A 19,983-nucleotide genomic window follows, 5' to 3' on the forward strand; every position below is an offset into this window, starting at 1 on the left:
CCTCATCATTATATAGAGCTGATTGGCTATAACGTCTTTAAGAAATGTCATTGACCTGCCCAACATACAATAGAAGCATAAATAGTAAATGAATTAGGCATTAGTGTAATCATCTGAATACCAAAATGTGATTCACAATTTCTTACATTCACAATTACAGCATTTTTTGTGGTCTTATACAATCATCTATACAGTTATGAATTCAGATTGCTATTTATAAAAGATACAAACTTGCAATCTTGCTTAACTTGCATTTCAAGACAGTAAAAATGAATTACATGTACAAAAGGGAAGAAATCACTCTCAATGGCAAGAGAAATGTGGCACTTGAACATATCCTCTGCTACATTCATGATACAGTGCACCTTCAGGTTGTTCTGTATCAACTGAAAAGTCAACTGAAAAAATTGATTTGCATTTTTATAATCTTATCAAGATCTGAGTGTTTAATTGCCCCCTCCAAAAAAAATAGAAAATTGCAATTACTCAAGTGGCAAACGCCACTCTAAATGCAAATATTTCCATTACATGTTGAAGATGCTTTTGAATTTATTATTGCCGAATTTGAGTGTTCAACATTACAAACATACCATTCACTATACCCTCTTTAAAATGTCTCAATTGCTTTTATTGGTCAAATAAATGCTCTATTAACTATTTCTGTGCTGTGAATATGACATTAGTTCATGTACATACATACAGTAGACAATTAGTTGTTTGCCTAATAAGCACAATGTTTAGAGGAATGAGTTAAAAGCTTATGTAGAAACACCTGTCTGTAATGGGTACATGTTTTCACTACTTTAGGCATAATCTATAACAGTTTTTTACGTTGTAGTAGGGCTTCATAGTTCTCCCTTTCCCTGTAAAATATATGAAGCTGTAGAGTGAACTTGAATCTGATTCACAGATTCACACCTTATACATTCTCCATTATTGACATGTTAACCATTAGCAAAATAAACAAGAAACACAAGTTATAATCAACTACAAAACATTTTAGAACACCTGGTAATATCTACTTTGCACCGTTACAGAGTTGAGGAACTTGGTTTGAAGTCTTTCAGAATGACAGAGGCATATGTCATGTTTGGAGGAGTGCACAAAACAGACTCAGACACGGGAGAGCTGGGAAAGGGGTTAGCCGACGGTCCCAAGCAATCTCGAAATGGTGACGGAGGAGGCATCAAAGACACAGTATCCTCCATCGGCAGTTTAACCTGAACCAGCTCCTCCTCGTCATGAATCTGGGCGTTGTCGTACATGTAGCCGTGGAGGAGGCCAAACTGCTCGTTCTCCATCTCGTCCTCCTCATCCAGAGGAGGTGTGTGCTCGTCGTCAAACAGGTCCATCTGCATGGGCAGCACAGGATGCTGCTGGATGAGGTGGGCCTGGTGGTAGACGGGCATGCCTCCACTCACTACCTCGGGCATGCTAATCATACCACGAAAATCGGGGACGTCGCGGTCAAATTTATCCACCACCGCAACCACCTCCTCCTCCTGAAGGTGATCCATCATATCATGCTGGGGGAGAACGCTATTCTGCGGAGGTAGATGCTCAGGGCTATAAAGCTCCACCTCCTCCACATCCACCTCTTTCATGAGCCCACTGGCGGGCATTTGCCCGTGGGCCATCATGATGGGGGGGGTGGCGGGAGGGTTGTATCTGACAGGGTCACACTCCTCTTCCTCGGCCACGTTGTATAGAGTCTTAGTGCTGAGGTCTGAGAACTCCAGGTTTGTATGATGGTAGGTATTAGTTAAGGGTTTGATGACAGCCATCTGATTGGAACCCGCTTCCTGTCCCTTCACATGCACTGACAGTCTGTGCCACATGTGATCCCCTTGTGGAGGATGTCTTGCACCTGGTTCAGACCATGACACAGACTTGCCATTAGAACTATGAACAAAATAAAGACGTCTGTTATTTCACAGGAACCCAGAAAAGTGGAGACAGCAGCAGCATTTCTGGTTCATGTAAAAAGACTTTATCATGTCATGCTATAATTGTATTTGTTTATTTCTTGAAATTACTCTACAATACTGCATTTAAGGTGGAATGTTATTTTATGAAGCAGATAATATGCAGGCTATGTTTATATGACAATTTGCATGGCATATTCTGCCATATTTCATCTGTGGTCCTGTGTCTGATCCCACAGCATGCAGGGATGCTTGTTTTAATTAATAACGGCAGTTGAAAGGTTAGAATAGTTGTGTGAATCGAGTACTGACCTACATCTCTCACACCATACAACAGGTGCACCTATGAGAGTGAATACAGTAAGACAACAGGTTGGCCTTTCAGAGTCAATTACAGTTAGACAGTGCCAGCATCCCTGAGGTGCCACATCAGCAAGGACTCACAGACTCAATTACTCAACGAACCCACCTGCCATTTCCAGCATTCTTCTTCCTCTTAAACATGTTAAGCAGGCTGTTGCTCCGGCAAGCGATCTTGCCATCACCGACGTGCATGCGCACAACGTCAGAGGTGGTGAACGCACTGCGCACGTTTCTCTCCGGCTTGGCGAGTATGATGTACATCTTTGGTGTGAACATGCAGCCTAAAGCCACAGTCACACTGAGGCTCACTGAGAAGGAGGTGGTGATGATCTTATAGTTGCTGCCAAAGTAAATAGGCACAAAAGCCAGCCAGATGATGCATGTGGTGTACATGGTGAAGGCAATGTACTTTGCCTCGTTGAAGTTGGCAGGGACGTTGCGTGTCTTGAAGGCGTAATAGGTGCAACTCAAGATGAGCAGCCCGTTGTAACCCAGGGGAGCCACTACTCCAATGTTGCTGGTGTTGCAGATGAGGAACACCTCTCTGATGCTGGGATAGGACTTGATGGGCTCAGGGGGCTCCATGATGATGAGGGTGACCTCCAAGATGATCTGAGCACCGATCAGGATGGAGGCGATGACCATCTGTGCCCATGCGCTCATGAACCTGGGCTTCCGGGTGCAGATTTTCTTCTTGCTGCCCGCTAGGATCCGGGCGATGCGGTTGGTCTTAGTGACCAGGGCAGAGTAGCACATGGCAGCAGAGGTTCCAACGAGGAGCCTCTGGAGGTAGCAGGAGGCCACAGTGGGGCGAGCGATAAGGGTGAAGGGGCAGATGTAGCCCAGGAAGATGCCTGCCAAAATGATGTAGCACAGCTCACGGCTGGAGGACTTCACCACAGGCGTGTCGCGGTACAGCACAAAGATGAAGGCCACAAAGGAGGTGACAAGGATGCCCAAGCAGGAGAAAACCACTTGGACAATGGATTCTGGATTGCTCCATTCAAGTACCTGCAGGGTGATCCTCTCACAACCTGAAAGGGAAGAGAAAAGAGAGGCATAAATATCACGGTTCGACAGCACCACAGGATCAGAAAAAACATTAATAAAAGTTCATATTAACAGAGATGCAAGAAGATAAATTAATAAATGAAAGAACAATGTCGTTAAAAAAAACGTTTTGTTTCGTAAGTGAAGACCATGAGGTAAATCCAATGCACAGAGCTTACAGACCCTGAGCAGACCCTGTTTTCACAAGGTCGACTATCTGATTCTAGTTAGAAAACCCACTAAGGCTTAAAGTAGGTTTTCAGCTCAACTATAAATAAACTCCCTTTCAAGTCATGGAGGGCCAGGCTGGGCTACAGAGAGTATAGCCAGAGGAGAGTGAGGCCATTGCAGCAGGACAAAGTAAATCACTGTGGTTTACAAAAATGTCCCTTCTCTTGCTATACAGATCAACAACACTGAATGTACAATTATGCTTTAATTTCTGCAAGAGATATATATTTGTAATAATAATGTTATGATTATTTAAATTAGTATTTCTGCAAGGATATGCAAGTTTTCCTGAAGTTGTCAGGTAGACGTTTTCTAGCATACAACTAGGCTGATTATTATAATTATTGTGCATGCTGACAGCAGGCCATGGACCACAATTCACGAATGTTCTACATGGTCAATGCCAACTATGTAATTTCTGGAGCACCGAAGTCTGACGTCAATATCGGTAGAGGGCGTAAATCCACGGGTTCATGTATTTTATTTGCATTGTAATCCCCATAGGGGGATTTTAGATCGCCTCATATAATAACTGTGTTTGAAAAATAAACATCCAGGCCGCTGCACTCCGTATGGATATGAAGAATCAACTGACAACGCTATTGTTACTGCTACTGAATTAGTTACATTTTCGCTAGAAACAGACACCTCCCTGACAATAACGCAGAGACAGCTTGTTTATTTTTGGACCACAATGCTTTTGAGACGATTTTAAGATGACCCATGCATGTTATTCTCCATAGAGAAATTACTTCCGTGAACCAGGGGAATTGAGGGGACGAGCAAGTGACGTCAGGACTTCGGTGCTCTATGTAAGCACACCTAGGATTCCATGTGCGGACAAAAGCCGCTGTTTTTAGACAGCTGGTGGATGGAAATTAAGCTCCACCCACGCGGCAGATTGCCGCGTCGGCTAGGTTCCTGGAAAAGCTTGCCCCAGCGGCATTCTGCCGTGTGGGTGGAGCTTAATTTCCATCCACCCGCTGTCTAAAAACCAGGAAGAGAGGCCGGCAGACAGCGGCTTTTGGCCATGCATGGAAGTTCAGGTGTGCCTGCACTGTATGAGATAAGCATCACGTGAGGATGTGAATCGGCACTAGTCATTAGTCAATCCGGTGCCTGTAGTTTGTTAACTTTGTACATGGGATGTACTAGTACCGGTGTAAGTCAACGTTAAGATTGACACCATACACATGGTGTTATAGTGGCATTATAGTTCCTATGTCCAGATTTTGGTGTGTGTGCACAAACCTTGTCCTCCTAACACAAACATTAAATGCCATGGACAATTTTTGAGTGTTTGTGTAAACACAAACATTGCGCAACACAAACATTGAAAACGAAGGTGAGGATGCAAATTCTGATTGGCTGGAATGAGATGTAAAATGTATGATGTACGATGATAAGAGTGCCCCTCACTTGTCACTTCACACAGGTGTGATTATCTTTTTTCTAAATGTTTATCCCACCATTTTGTAACCCATATTTTCACCTGGTGCCAATTGCCTAGGATGTAATCTTGGGCGCTAGAGTTCTCAAATGTTGCCCAAACCCGACCCAACGTTTTCAGGCCGGGCCAGGCCTAAAACGTATGCAAAATAGTAGGGCCTCGGGTTCCATTAAAAATATATATATATTGAATTTTGTTTAGAATAATAAAATGAAATAGCTGCAAGCAATACAAAAAAAGCAGCGATAAGACAGGGCCAAGCCATAAAGAAAAAAGCTATACACAATATGCACAATAAGCCATAGAAACACTGATGACCAAACTTGATAGAAAGAAGACCACACAATTAATTAATGAGCACTTTAAATAACTGGTTGGAGACTGAAGATGTCACTTTTTTGTTACGCTGATTGGCTGAAGAGGTTGTCTGTCAAAGCTATACTCCCGCAGCCAACCATGCATTAGCAGGGTCCAGTCTCCACACAAATGAATGGGAATGCGATTTCAAGGGGGAGTGGTTAATCAGGCTACAAAAATCCCAGGAGTGGATAGTGTGGATGATATACTTTATCAATCCTCTATACAATCATATAATTGGGAGATCATTGGGAGATCTAAACTGCAAGTGGGGCCTCTACAGTGGTGCCCGTTGGGCACTGGCCTACTTGGAACAATGCAAGTTGGAAATGCATGCCCCACCAAGATAATATGCGTTGGAGCCTCTACAGCGGTGCCCGTTGGCATGCCCCACCCAGATATTATGTCTGTGTCCCTTTTATGCACATACATGGAGGTCTTTGTCAGGCATGCCCCAATATGGAGTATATGCAGATGTCATAATGATGTCATAACAGGCCACCTCCATATATGGAGTTATGGGCCCTGGGCAGGGCCCCTGTCCAGAGCCCGGGCAGAGGCCTTTTTGGGCGGTTCTGGACAAACGTGTTAGCTATGGCCCAGTTAGGACTCAGTTAGGGCCGGGCCTTAATGTTAAGGCCCGTTGAGAACTGTCCTCCCTATGCATGAGGAGTGAGCAGGCATCATATCCCTTCCTCCATTGCCCTAGGGCTTTTCATACGTATACAGCTCCAAAACATTTCCATCACATGCCTCTGACAGAGAGAAAGATAAAGAGCGGTAGGGCATGCCTTCTGGCAGAGATTTACACTCTACTGAGCACCTTTCCAGTTGAATTCATGAATATGAGAGTAACTGTGTCCTGTATTGAGCATGCTCTCTTCAGTCAGTGCATATCAAAAGCTCTTAAATATGAACCTATAAGAAAACAGGAAAATCCTATTAAGAAAGTGTCTTGTCTTTGAACAATGCAGAAGGCCTTTGAAAGTGGGCCAGAGAAGTGCTAAGTGAAGTAGGGCTGCTGTCGGATAAGCGGTGAAGATGATGAATGCTTCTCAGGTGCCATGGGAAAGCTTTGAAAATAGGACAGCACAGGTTTGTGAAATAGCACTGCAAAAAATCCCGACAGCATAAAGTGTCTTGAGCAGTGGGTGGTGGAGGGCAGGGGAAGATAAACTAAACTTTCTCCACTGTAATGAATGACACCAATATACAGTAGCTATTCTCTGAAATAAGCAAATTTATGGTCTGTTTTGGTCAAATGTTTGTCTACTTTCGCCTTTTGTGACAGAATAGAGATACTGGGGTTCATCAGGTTAATGAAGAACTCCAAATACACCTAAATGTTCTTTTCCATCATCCAGTATTTGTTTGATGTAATCAATAGTAAATTGGCCTTAATTCTGAGAGGCCCTTTATGTGATAAGGGCAAGCAGGAGACCGGCACACTTGCTCAACAATTCTGGTTCTGCTCAAAACGAAACAAATTTTGGTCCCTTATTTTTGATTACTTATCAAAGGCCTTAAAAATATATATTTAGCCAGATCCACTACCGGCTATGTTTGGATCAGTGGCATTTAATCCCTCTATTAAGTAATTTTAGGGTCAAGCCATCTCCTTGTGCACACTGCTAGCCAAACATTTGATTTAGCAACAATGGAATTCAGAATCTAGCCCTCTGTTTCAGCAATGACTTAGAGACTTGGCATGAATTTGGCATGCAATCAACAAAAAATATAACATCTTCCTGAAATTATGGCAGCCCCTGTTGGATAGGTGGTTGGTCTCCTGTGGTGGAGAACATGCTCCAGGGTATAATATGTTATACCAACAAGCGTATCACATGCTGTCATCTCCTCTGATACTCGTTTGGCTGGTGTCTTTTTAGTTTTTTCCCCCTCTCTTGTACCTTCATTGTACCTTCTTATTTACAGTCGACTCAAATGTCTCTTTTTTGGGGTAGGGGGTTGGGTGGGAAGGTTTGTGTTTGTCTTGTGAGTTTGTTTGTTTGTTTTTCAGAAAACTTGAAGGGTTTCTGCTGGTAAGACTGCTTACCTTATCCTGTGACATTCCTTCAATAAAGAATATGTTAAAATACAACTCTATTGTTCATTGTGGTCTCTCCAGTTCTCCAAGGTAGTGCTCATGTTTTTGTATGGATTTGTTTCAAAATGCACTGTTGCTACACAGAAGCTAAAGTTCCGTGGGGAATTCTGGCAAAGTGCTCTGCTCAGCCAGCACAGGCACATCTTAACCACTTAAACCCTCAATACTTAAGTAAAGTTGACCTTAGTCGACAATAGCCGCTCAAGCTCACAACACGTACGATTCTAGTAGAACGTTGTCCTGAACATAGTGACAAGTTAAATATAGGCACAGTTTGGTTAGGTTCAGGGAGTTCATTGAACCCCTATAGCGAGATTTTGAAAAATGCACAGGGACTATTTCTGTAGTTATCGTACTCTTGCAAAGTTGATTGTATTTTTGAAATGTGTTGTGATGAGGCATAGTGTTATGAAATAAATATGAGTTCATATCCTGTACAGCTTACACACCAACTGTGACATTGTCATCCCTCAAAAGAACCGGTTTGATTTGATGCAATTTCTTTTGCATTAGCCCTGAGAGAGTTTTGCTAGATATTAACTATACTATAAACAATTGTTTGTTTGTTTGTTTGTTTGTTTCATTTATTGTCCATGTGTGGAAATTTGTCTTCGGTCTCAAACAACAGTAAAAACAAACAGCAACAACAACAGCTACAACACTTACACAATTATCATCATGGCAAAAATGCAGGACAACAGTGGCAAATACATAAAAAAAACTAATCTAGCGAGACATGGTATCCATGGTATCCTGCCTTAATGGCAGTATAGGAATGAAGGAATTTTGAAAGATGTTACGGTTAGCTTTTGGTACTTTGAACCAAAATAATTCTCCTAACATTTTCTGTAACAAAAATAGAGTAGTGTCAGGCCAGCAGAAGGTCGATTTGAAAAAGTTTGGGCAAAGTTTGCTTCTATCTGGCCCCTGTCTTTAGAGTGGTTGATCATGGCCACTGTCCATGGTCCTGAACTTGTTTCTACATTAGTACTGTGTGTGTGTGTGTGTGTGTGTGTGTGTGTGTGTGTGTGTGTGTGTGTGTGTGTGTGTGTGTGTGTGTGTGTGTGTGTGTGTGTGTGTGAGAGAGAGATGGCTGTTGTCATTAAGCATCTCTGGAGGAGTGCAGCCGAATGTATATACTGGGTTTAATAGGGGTGAAACACACCTTCTAGTTCCTCGTCAGGCCACCAGCCCATGTCACAGGCCTTGCACGTGAACTCATCCTGGACAATCTCGTTGTCCTTGCAGGCTGTGCAGATCCAACAACAGCTCACCTCCCCTTTCCTGATCACCTGAATCACAACCAAAATAACATAATTCATCATTTTAGACATTTAGCAGACGCTCTTATCCAGAGCGACATACAATAAGCACGGTAATCACATATTGTACAGAATTCAAAGAGACAGTGTAGTCATTGTAGTGCCTCAGAAAATTGGGGTCACAGAAAAACCAAGAACGTAGAAATCTTGTACATGCAAGTATGTTTTGTATGTTATCATTATTATAAATAGCAAATCTACAAGCTCACAACTCACAACTCACAGCTAGTATATTTTCTATTTTCACTACTTTTTTGCGACACTTTTGTATAAGGAACTAGGGCATTAAAGGTAGAGTAAGTACTTTGGGGTTAAAACAAAAATATATTAAATAAAAGCTTCCTGCACCTTGATCTCTCCTTTGGAGCAAGGCTCGCTGCAGACCGAGCGCACCATCTCGCTACGGTTCATTTGGATCATGTAGTCATCAATAATGAGCATGCCCTTGTGCCAAGAGCCCACATTGATGTAGTCATATACACCAGGCTCCACATGCTGCAGGTTCATAATCTCATACCTGATGGTGGACAAAAGGCCTTGGGTCAGAGGAAACGGCAGGTGAAAAATAGTATCCAGCATCATCTAAAATGCATAGCTCCAAATTCTGGGTTATTCTTTTAGCCTTAATGTCTGACTATACCTCATGCTGTTTATATTTCTAATAAACTATTCAATCAATCAAAATGAGTGTAATTCATTAATTAATTGTTGCTTGCAGAGCACTTTTAAATTATTTTCACCAGCATTATGCCTCAACATAGAAAGTTTGACATACCTGCCAGGCGAGTCCCCATTTTCATCAAACCCGATATTCTCTCCGGACACGCCTTCAAAGGTAGTCATAAGCAGGGACTCCAGCAGCTGGCTGCCATCAACGGGGTCCATGGCTTCACAGATGCCGGGGCCAGGACATACACGGGTGTGCAAATCATGCAAGCCGTGGGCCATGGCCAAAATGGCATTGATGACGAATCCCATCTTGCTATCTTGAACGTAGTTGTCCTCCAGACTTTCATAGCCTGCCAATGTATAAGAACATGATAAATGTTGCTGCAGGATCAAATTGCTGTATGTGCAGTATTTACTTCGATGCTGCAAGCAATTAGCGTGTTTGTTGTGTAGCTACAATATCCCACACAGTATGTGTGTTGGATGTGGTGGTGCAAAACTGTTACAAAGGAGTGATAGGGTGTTCAAAGTTTATTTTAAATATACTTGGGATTTGGAAACAGAATTACACACGGCTTTGCTTCGGCGGGAGAGGGAATCAAAGATGGGATGATTTGAATATGGCTTCAAAGGATCCTTGTTACCATGGCTTGACTATCCATTTCTGAATTTATAACTCAGGATTCGATTAGTCTTTCAACTCTAAACTGCTGTTGTTACACGTATAATCAAGCAAGGAATTAAAGCAATTAACTAATTAATTCACACCTTTTACTCTTTATATTTACTTATTCCCAGACAAACATGGCGGGTGAAGGAGACCAGAATGTTTCATATTTTGAGAGTATATGATGTTCAAACACACCCTATCATTTCAGTGTAATGCACGCTAAAAGCTGTATAAGCATCTACTATTCCGTAGCTTTGTGGTTAAATATACTGTACTGATTGTACAACATTATATTAGTCATAATCATTAAAATCCTCACTTTAAATGTATTTTGGTACAGCAATGAATGATGTGCACAAAGTTGACAACTCCGATATAAATAAAGTATATTCTGACATTGTGAGCGAGCATAGCTGCATTCGTAACTTGGCACACATGTCAGCCTGCCAGAGCGTAGGATACTTTGGCACCAAAATGTCCATTTTGTATACACAAAAGCCTTGTACTATACAGTATGCAGATGCAGAGGGCACGCTTGCTCTTGGTAGCTTCTGTAGCATACTATGTAGAAAGAAAGAAAGAAGTGGTTTCAAGATAATTGGTTTAGCTTTCCTGATGATTAGCCACCACTCAAGACACTGAACATTGTAATTTAATTTTAAATATAGTAGTTTAGTCTACTTGCTCAATAGCACTATTTGGTTTAGGTTACTATTTTGAACATAACTGCCATAATAAATTGGTTTAATTGACTGCCCATTTTAATTCTGCAATATATATCACATGACATCTTCACTTTATTTGCCACCTGATTCTTAAACACCTAAATTACCCTTTATTATATCATGCCTCGAGTCCAATAGAAACACACATTTTGCTTTTAAATCGAGTGTCGGGTTAGATTCCCAAACAAACAAAACATTACTGGGCGGGGTAACTTACACAAGGAGGTCAGGTTTATTAACATCATCCATTGCTGATGTGCTTATTGCTCTAGCATGTTAGATCAAGTCATGGCAAGTAAAAGGAATCTGAGACTAGTGATGCTATAGGACATACTGTACAAACAAATCCGTTTGGAGGAGTAGCAGCAGGGGAAAGCATCAGACTAAAAGTTATGACCTAGTTCAACAGCTCCTTCAGTTTGACCACCTCCTTGTCTCTCACTCGCTGACATTCAGTCATTTTCTGCATGCAAAAGGATGACCAGCTTCACTAAATCAGATTTGTGGCAAATCCACACACAAGGACAGATTTTGCATAATTCAAAGAGGTAATTTCACATGAATAAATTTGCATTGTGCATGGACACAATTGGTTGTGTATCTAAAAAAAAGTGTTTTATTATACAGTTGCTATATGGCTATGCTGTGGCAACATGCAACTTAAGCCAGACCAACCATTGTTGGCAACTCACTTAAATGTTATTGGGCTGTTTTAATATCTGTCTAAATAACAAAAAATAGGTGTGAGACCACAGTGCAGACCAGACCAATTGCCGTGCTCTCACTCCTGTGCATTAATCATAAAAAAACATCCCAATAGCTTCATATATTAGAGGTCAACTGAAGTTTGATGGTCATTGAAATTCAGAATGATTCATCCAACTGACTATATTCAAGCGGCCAACATTTTGCTTACTTTATATGTCCACCACCCAAGTATGAAGTAAAAACAAAGTGGCCACTGTGTGAATATTGTCAATGGACTATTTAAATCAGATGGGAAGAAGTTAACCTCTATGTATATAGTCAAAGTGAGGAGCATTATGGGTCCAGAGCGATAGACTCACCATCTTGGAGTTCTACACCAAAACAACGAGAACAACACATAAACAATAGATGTGACAGAACAGCAAACAATAACTGTATCTCTCATGACAAACAAACAATGAATTACTGTTGTACATTTATTAAAAAAAACATAAAGTGGACTGCAAGAATGAGAGGAAGCTTGATGTTTTTGCAGATTAAGGAATGTAAGCTCTGTTTTTGTAAATACTGCAAAGGAAATATGGTTAGAAATAATGTCTGGAAGGGAAATGGAATGGAAAAAATGAACTGTGGGAGAATTTAATTGAAATTCCAAAAATGATGTTTTTTACTGTTGTTGCATTGCATGCAGAATCTTATATTTACGTTTATCAATACACTTACTGTGTTTCTTTTGTATAAAATTGTTTATTTGTGGTAATGTGGGACATTTAAATAAGCAATAGTAACAAATGATACATTTGGTTTGAAAACGTAAATATACTATAGGCTGATTGCATAGTGTTTCAAAAACATAGAAATAATAATGTGTAAAATTAATTAGTGAAAAAATGTCAAATGAAACATGCTTGTTGAGCATTGTTTCAAGTTATCAAGAGCTTATGCTTATGTTTGCTTTCACCCTTTCTAAAGTGCTGATTTGAAAAGCATTCAATTACCTAGTTCTAGATCATCCTCTGTTGAGTCGAATGTCAAAAAATGAACAATATGAAAAAATTATGTATTATTAAGTTCATTATATAGAAAATATTCCCTGTTGCAAAACAAATTAATAATTAAATAAACTGTTACAGCCTTACTTTAGGCATTGTGACATGTTACAGAACACACTGACTGAGCAGCTACAATAGACAAACTGATGTTCAGATTTAAAAAACTGAAAATCCACAAGACAGGTTGTAGTGTCTTGTGGAGTGATGGAGTCCATCATCAGAGCAAGTCGTCTAAGTAACTGTTTATCTACCTGAGCAGTTCCTTGCATAATTTGTGTTCTCCAGTGGGTGTCCGAAGAGGCGGCATTGAAAGCGGTACTGCCAGAACTCCGGGAACCAGGGGTTGCGGGTGTTGGTACTAAGCTTGAGTTTCAGGAAGTAGTCATCGAAGGAGGTGACCTCTTCTGACTGCAGTTTTACAGTGATGCCGCCCACAGCCTCTTCTTCATATCCCTCCACAACTTCATCTCTGTCTGCCCACCCATCACTGAATAGGAGAGGAGCACACAGCAACCATGTTACAACAGCATTTTGACAAAAGAATTAAACATCTACTGAATTTAATCGCTGAATCGTTTTCATTGTTTATTTCCTCTCCGTTCCCTGTCCTCATGTCTCTCCTGTACTGTCCAAAAACATGGAAATGCCTTGAAATAATTTACATCCATCATGGCTACTGATAATTTTAGGCAACACTTTTCCAAATAGGGGCTCATGAAATATTTAAATTTCTAAAAGAATCATCTTATACGGCCTTATTTATAAAGAGTGAAGATACTATCAAAGTTTGTGTGTATCACATGCTGGATACAGTTGGGTTTCAGCTTAATATATTGTTATTGAGTTCTGCCTCTCAGACCCCCAGACCCCAAAGACAGTAATGAGGGCATCCATCCTCCTAAAGGCGCTAGACCAGGGAGTTTAAATGCTTAGGTGAAGTGCTGTACAGTAGTGCATGTAGCCATGTTACTACTGTACATGCATGCATCTATACATCGGTTCCCAGTTTTCTCATCAGCCTGCAGTTACCTAGCCCACTTCCCCCACTCTCTCACTTGTTTCCACTTTCCCTCACTTCCCTCACTTTAACTATGTGTCTTTGTTTTGGTCATATCTTTTTTATGTTCAGATTTTTCCAAAATGGCAACAATAGCATACAGTATCTATAATCTCAACGTGAGCTTATAGTCACTATTTCGCATACAACAAAGTAATAATATCTTATAATGGTAATAATAATAATAATAAAACCCAAGCCTGTTTCTGTATGCCTGAACTGCCTGTTTGAACCTTTGGCTGATCATTGAATTTTGGGTTCCTTTTGAATTTGTTTGCCCATGTTGGGCTGCTTTTTTGGTTTTGATCCATGCCTTTCTCATATGCTGAAGCCTTTGTACCTCACTGAGCTGCAGAAGATCTGCCTTAGTCGTCTGTCCTCCATGTGTCCTTCCCTGTATTCCCGTTTCCTGTTATCCTGCTACCAGCAGTCGTGACAGTGTGTACTTTCCAAATGCTGTGAGAAATTTCTGAGCAGATTTCTACATCATGCAAGTGTTGTATCACCATTACTTAGTGAGGAACGATGGTGGTAAACAAGGAATGGTAAGTATTGTTAAATGGAATCTGCGTAATGGTGACATATTGTTAAAAAATAATAAATTCCAGGACAACACACACTTGCCTCGGTTGATAAGTTTAAAGTGCAGTACTGCCATGATCCAACAAGACAATACTTCATTGATCCTCCAACATTGTGGGAAAACAATGACTATTTTATTAGCCTATTGTAACTCAATGTGTCCTATGCCAGGCTTGCCAGCTGTATTAATGTGTACATTTTGTTGAAGTATAGCATTTTAGCTACAAATGGGCAAAGGCCGTTATCTATGACAGCAGAGATATCCAGCCATCTGTTTCTCAGCATCATACTCTCCATTCCAGCACACTGTCTGCCAAGAACCGACATCTCTGACGTCAACGCACTCAAATAAGAAGTAGTAGTATGAACCTCTATGCAAATATTTGACAATATTGTGAAGCCCAATCAAAGTATCATTTGGAGCAATATGTGAATATAGAGCAATATGTGAATGACTAAATTGTCACATTTCTCCTCTGAGATTCTATTGTATTCTATTGTTGATTGATTCTTGATTACTTACTGTACTTGAAATCACTGTCTTATTTTAGACTCCTGGTGATGAGCACTGTTTTTGAGTGGTGCAACCACTCCAAGGAACAGCAATGTCCGTGTTAACCTATGTGACTATGAGTACCAGTAGGGGCACTGTTGTTCCAGAAACTGAGAAAGAGAGATAGTGCTGCACTGTTGCCTGCTAATATGAGAGAGAGAGAGAGAGAGAGAGAGAGAGGGGGGGGGGGGGGGGGGGGAGAGGGGAGTTGCACCACTCAGTTCACACGGGTGTGATTTTTGTAATATGCATGGTATTGGCCATTTGCCTGGCCAGCCATGGTAACATCCATTTGCCCTAAGAGCCGAGGATGGATGGCTATGGATGGATATAGTGACCAGCACCTCAGGCATTCTGATTGGTCCATTGCACAGGCCTGCAAGTGTTCAGTTACTGCATTGCTCTAAAAAAGCCTTTTCCCTTTTCAGTAGTCTCCTTGACCCAGAAAGAAAAAACCCACAGCCACGCCAAATGCATGTCCTCCTTCTCCTTTATGGAGACTAAGCAGTGCAAATCAACTGGAAGAAGTAAGACGGATGCTACACTTTATTCAAGAATTTGAGTACATGATTCTCATCAGGACCCCTTTTACGCTGTGCCCTAGTCCTCATCAACATTTGTGAATAAAATCACTGCTTTGTTAATGCACAACTCTCTGTATAGTGTATTAACCAAGAACCCTATTCCCATTTCAGTAAGCTTGCTCTGACTACTCGTGACAGGATTGGAAGTAAGCTGGGATTCGGCAGAGAAAAACGTCTAGTATACAGTAAGTGCTGATGTGAGCTTTGATGCTTGCTAGTCCTGCCTGTGATCTGACAGTGAGAGGGAGGGCTCATTTATGCATTATTTATGACTGAGCCTGACTCTTCTGCATCTTCTGCTTTCAGAAGAACTCTACTCCTGTGTACAAGTGTAGAAGGAAAAGATTATCTCGGTTCTATCTGAATTCTGCATAACCTTTTCTGCGTCTTTTTGAATATTGTTCAATATTGTAGGTGATTTAATGCAATGGCAGTCTCTGATTTAGTTACCGGTATCTATGATCTTAAGGCAAGAACATTAGCCCCAATTCAGTTACAACCAGGAGAGATAAAGACGTGTGACCTGTCTGTGTGACACTGTGCACAGAACTGTATGGACAATGTAGAAGTGAAACTGTCACAACAGGAATAAAACATGAAAGTGGAAATGCACTTTTGTTAGCTGGCTTGGAAATGCATTTTCAAGTGCTTTCTCATTTCTGAATTACATTTTGGTCTTTTCAAATTTCATGTCCCTGAAATTGAATGCTGCCCTCAGTCAGAAGGCATTCCAATGAATATAAGTCACATCTGTGAAACGTGAAAAAACATGAGGGGTAATATTTTCTTCACTGTGGAAAAGCTTTTTATGGGTTTTTATTAGCTCTGCTAGCTCTAAGGATGGCTATGTTGATCGTTTGATCGTTACTACTTTAGTCCCAAAGATGATGTTGAAAACAGCTGACGGATTGAAATGGAATTTGCAGTGCACCTTTATGTTTCCCAGAGGCTGACCCCTACTGATTTGACCACCCTTATGTCAAATAAGTTTCCACTTTCACACAATACTCGCTTGATAATATTAATGCACACCCTGTGGTTTTCCCATTAGCATGTCTCTTAGGCCAAAATGTCCACTTTGACCGGATGTGTGTGCTCAGACAACCTTTTCCACAGTTTACGGGCCCTGATGGGAAAAGTCAAATAACCTTTTGGCCTTTGATCTAGACTTGAGAACATTCCAAGAGCATTACATCTGAGAATATAAGATGTTTTGTATAAGCCAGGTGACATAATTCTACCTATTTAAACTTGGTTTATAACATTTAAGATTGATTGTTAAACAGGAATCCAGTGTAGTGTAATCGGGAAACAAACCTGCCAATTAGGAGGAACTCCCCAGCAACACCAAGACGTCTCATAGCCATGAGTATACCTCGGACAGTCATGCCTTCACAGAAGCAAACAACCACTCTCGCTTTGGGAAGGCGTTCACGCAGCTTCCTCAGAAGCCTGTCATAGTGCCTCTCCCCTGCATTGCTGTAAATCTTGTCAGAATTGGCAATGCACAGGCCGTCCTGGGCTGCAAGCTCTTTGAAGGCTTCCATTCCACTTTCTCCATAGCTACCTGTGGAGAAAAGATGTGGCAAGAAGAAAAATATAATAAGTATAGGTTTTCATTGAACAGGCAATATTATTTTGTGTTCCACATAAATGTGAGACTATCTAAGCGTTGACAGAAAAGTTTATTTTTTTATTTTTTTATCCAGGAATGATTTGCTGAGCAAACATGCTCCGTTTGAAAATGTGCGCTGCTCATCAAGTCACATTCACACTTAGGACTTTCCCCGCACAACCAATTGGAGTGTATACCTTGCTTAAGCGTTGCAGCAGTTACTTTGAGTATGCATATGAGGAAATTGTGATGTTGTTCATACGGAGATTATTATAATCCAGCAGCTAACCGTTTATTAAATGGGTTTAATTACTAAATATCTTGTCGAAATTTGTCATTATCAAAATTGATGTGTATTATTCCGAATCAGACATCAGAGTGCTGCAGAGTTCTGTGCTAGAAACTATGCAGCTTAAAGTCTAGAATAAATACCACTATTTGGTAATTGGTCCAGAATCTCTTTGTAAAGGTTTGCTGCCAAATGGACATTGTGGTAGTTGCTGATGCAAGCAACTAAACAAGATTACAGATTGTTTTAGAAAGGCAAATCATTCCCTGACATGGCATCACCCAAATGATTATTTTTTAGTTTTCCTTTTCTTTCCTTTTCTTTTTTTTTATGCTAACTGTGGTGATATTATCTCTCTCTCTCTCTCTCTCTCTCTCTCGCTCTTTCAAAATTAAATTAAATTCCATTTCACATGTTCAATGTTACTGTTACTGCCTGTAGAAAATGTATGTACTAAGATAATGCACTGGTTAAGATCACTGGAACTACAGCACACATGTGCCCAGACAAGGACCAGTGACCAGAAGCTTTCTGCCTGCCTCCTTCTTATGCCGTTTCAGTCCCAGCCCACTAACTGTTTTCACAAGAAGGAAAATGAATCGCAAGGGGCGTGCACTGCTCCAGTTTCATTTAAGAATCACAGTAATCATAACTGTCAGCAACAAAATGTGTCTTACCCTCAGTATGCACTGCTGACACATAGGTCCAGTTGTAGCGTTTGACAATGTCTAAGATGGCTCTGGCTTGAAGAGTATCAGAGGGCACAACCCTAAGGAAGTACTGGAACAAGGTTTTGTCACTGAGATCAATACTGGTTGCAGAGTACGCAATCTGGGGGATATTGAACAGCTGCAGAAGGTTCTGGACCTGAATTGCGACTGAGCTCGAGCCAGGCCCAATGACCCCTACGATGGGCTTCTTGGTGGGTGGTGGCTGATAGTTAGGACCTCCTTCAAGGCACAACTTTGAGCCTCCGTCCTTCTCATCCCGTATGGAGATGAGTGAGTCTCTGATGAATTCAATACTCTGCTCTAAAGCCACAGAGGAATGCCAACAAGAGTCTCTGATCTCACAGCCCAGGGTGATGTTGGGTAAGAAGTTTGGGTCTGCGTTGATGCGGTCTAATGTATGAAACATTGCCTCTACCCTTTGGATCCCATATTGTTCCCGGACCTCGCCACATTTCCTCTCAGCTACCCAATCCGTAGAGGGCTGGTGGTGGACGGAGAACAGTGCACCGATTATAATATCTCCATCCATTCTGGCCACCAAACGTGAGGCAGCCCTTGGTGCAGACCTCTCATATCTGTTGTTATTATATTCTGCCGATACAAAGGCCTCAAAGAAACTGAAAATGCTTATTATAGTCAGGTAGATCATATTCCACATTGTGTCACAGGTGTTGATAGAATCTTGTCCACTTGGTCATAATGGAGATCCATATAGCCACTTCATGAAGGAACCATCAACTCTGTCATTTCTCCCTCAATGATGTCCTCCTGCATGATGATGAGGGATGAGGGATATTTTACTCATGTTTTATGTATAATTTACAGCATTGTGACCCGAAATAAATAAACAAACACACAAAAGACAAAAGACACACAAAATGTCTATGTCTCATACCCCATAACATTATCAACTGAAAGCAGATTGAATCTCTGAATGCCTGCTAAAGGATAAATAAATACAGTGCACTAAACAAACTTATTAGTTTCAGACTTTCAGCACCATGGATAGCGCTGCCTCATCTAGCTACACTCATTCCTTGAAGTTGATCCATTTCAGTGCGACACTATTTAAACTTTACGATAGTATCCCAACTAACCCGATTATAGACTGAATATATCACTCATATTATTATACCATTTGACCACCGAATGTTGCTAAACTGGAGCATTGTTTTAAAGATAGGCATGCAGGCTGCAAATGCACTCCAATTCAGGTAATCTTAATTGACGATGCCGAGTGAATCTCATGTTAAGACATCAAAATTGTTATCCCATGTCAGCTAAACCGCAAATCCAATAGACAGTTATTGAGTCCATACATACCTTTAACAGGACATAGCATAGCTGTGAGTATCCCAGTCTTGTCTGAACCACACAGACTGGACTATAGCTGCCTGAAAACACTGGGATCTTCCCCCCTCCCAGCTGATCATATGGTGCCCCCTTCTCCTCTTCATCACTGCGTTTTGAAAACAGGTCACAGCGACTGCAGTGCTCCAAGAAAACTGAATTCATAAACGGCGACTGTTCTTTTAAATTATAATCCTATAATAAACACAAACAATGATTCGCCAATAAGCAAACTATAAGAGCACAATATACATTTTGGCTAGCAGCCTAGTAGCAATTTCGGGCAGTTGTGAAGAAAAAGAAAAGGAAAAAGGGGGGAAAAAAGAAAAAAGAAAAACTACATGGAACCAAATGCAGGGAGGGGTGGTAGCCTATATACTGGGCATTAAAACTCTATGGGGAACCATTAAAACTTCGAACCTCAACATTAGTCATACATACTACTACTGCTGATACTGGGAGTCTACAGAGGTAGGTGCTAGTCAACGGTGAGGCGTACAGTAAATATATTGAGATAACTTTGCTGCCATCTAGTGCATCCCACCGGTGCTGCAATCAATGTCTCCAAATTCCAAAACTGCACTTACGTCACT

General features: G+C 41.1%; 1 protein-coding gene across 1 annotated transcript; it reads right to left on the reverse strand.

Moving 5' to 3' along the window:
• Nucleotides 1-1,031: 1,031 nt before the first annotated feature.
• Nucleotides 1,032-18,698, reverse strand: grm1b (glutamate receptor, metabotropic 1b; the record flags this gene model as incomplete). The annotated part of the gene is made up of 8 exons (XM_080784330.1): nt 1,032-1,902; nt 2,395-3,322; nt 8,649-8,775; nt 9,154-9,322; nt 9,581-9,824; nt 12,881-13,116; nt 16,723-16,972; nt 17,987-18,698. The coding sequence occupies 8 exons, from the start codon at nt 18,696-18,698 to the stop codon at nt 1,032-1,034; spliced, it is 3,537 nt and encodes a 1,178-aa protein (XP_080640456.1).
• Between the last annotated feature and the right edge of the window lie 1,285 nt (nt 18,699-19,983).

The sequence above is a fragment of the Protomyctophum bolini genome (assembly GCF_963924005.1).
Source record: "Protomyctophum bolini genome assembly, chromosome: 15".
Classification (NCBI taxonomy): Eukaryota; Metazoa; Chordata; class Actinopteri; order Myctophiformes; family Myctophidae; genus Protomyctophum; species Protomyctophum bolini.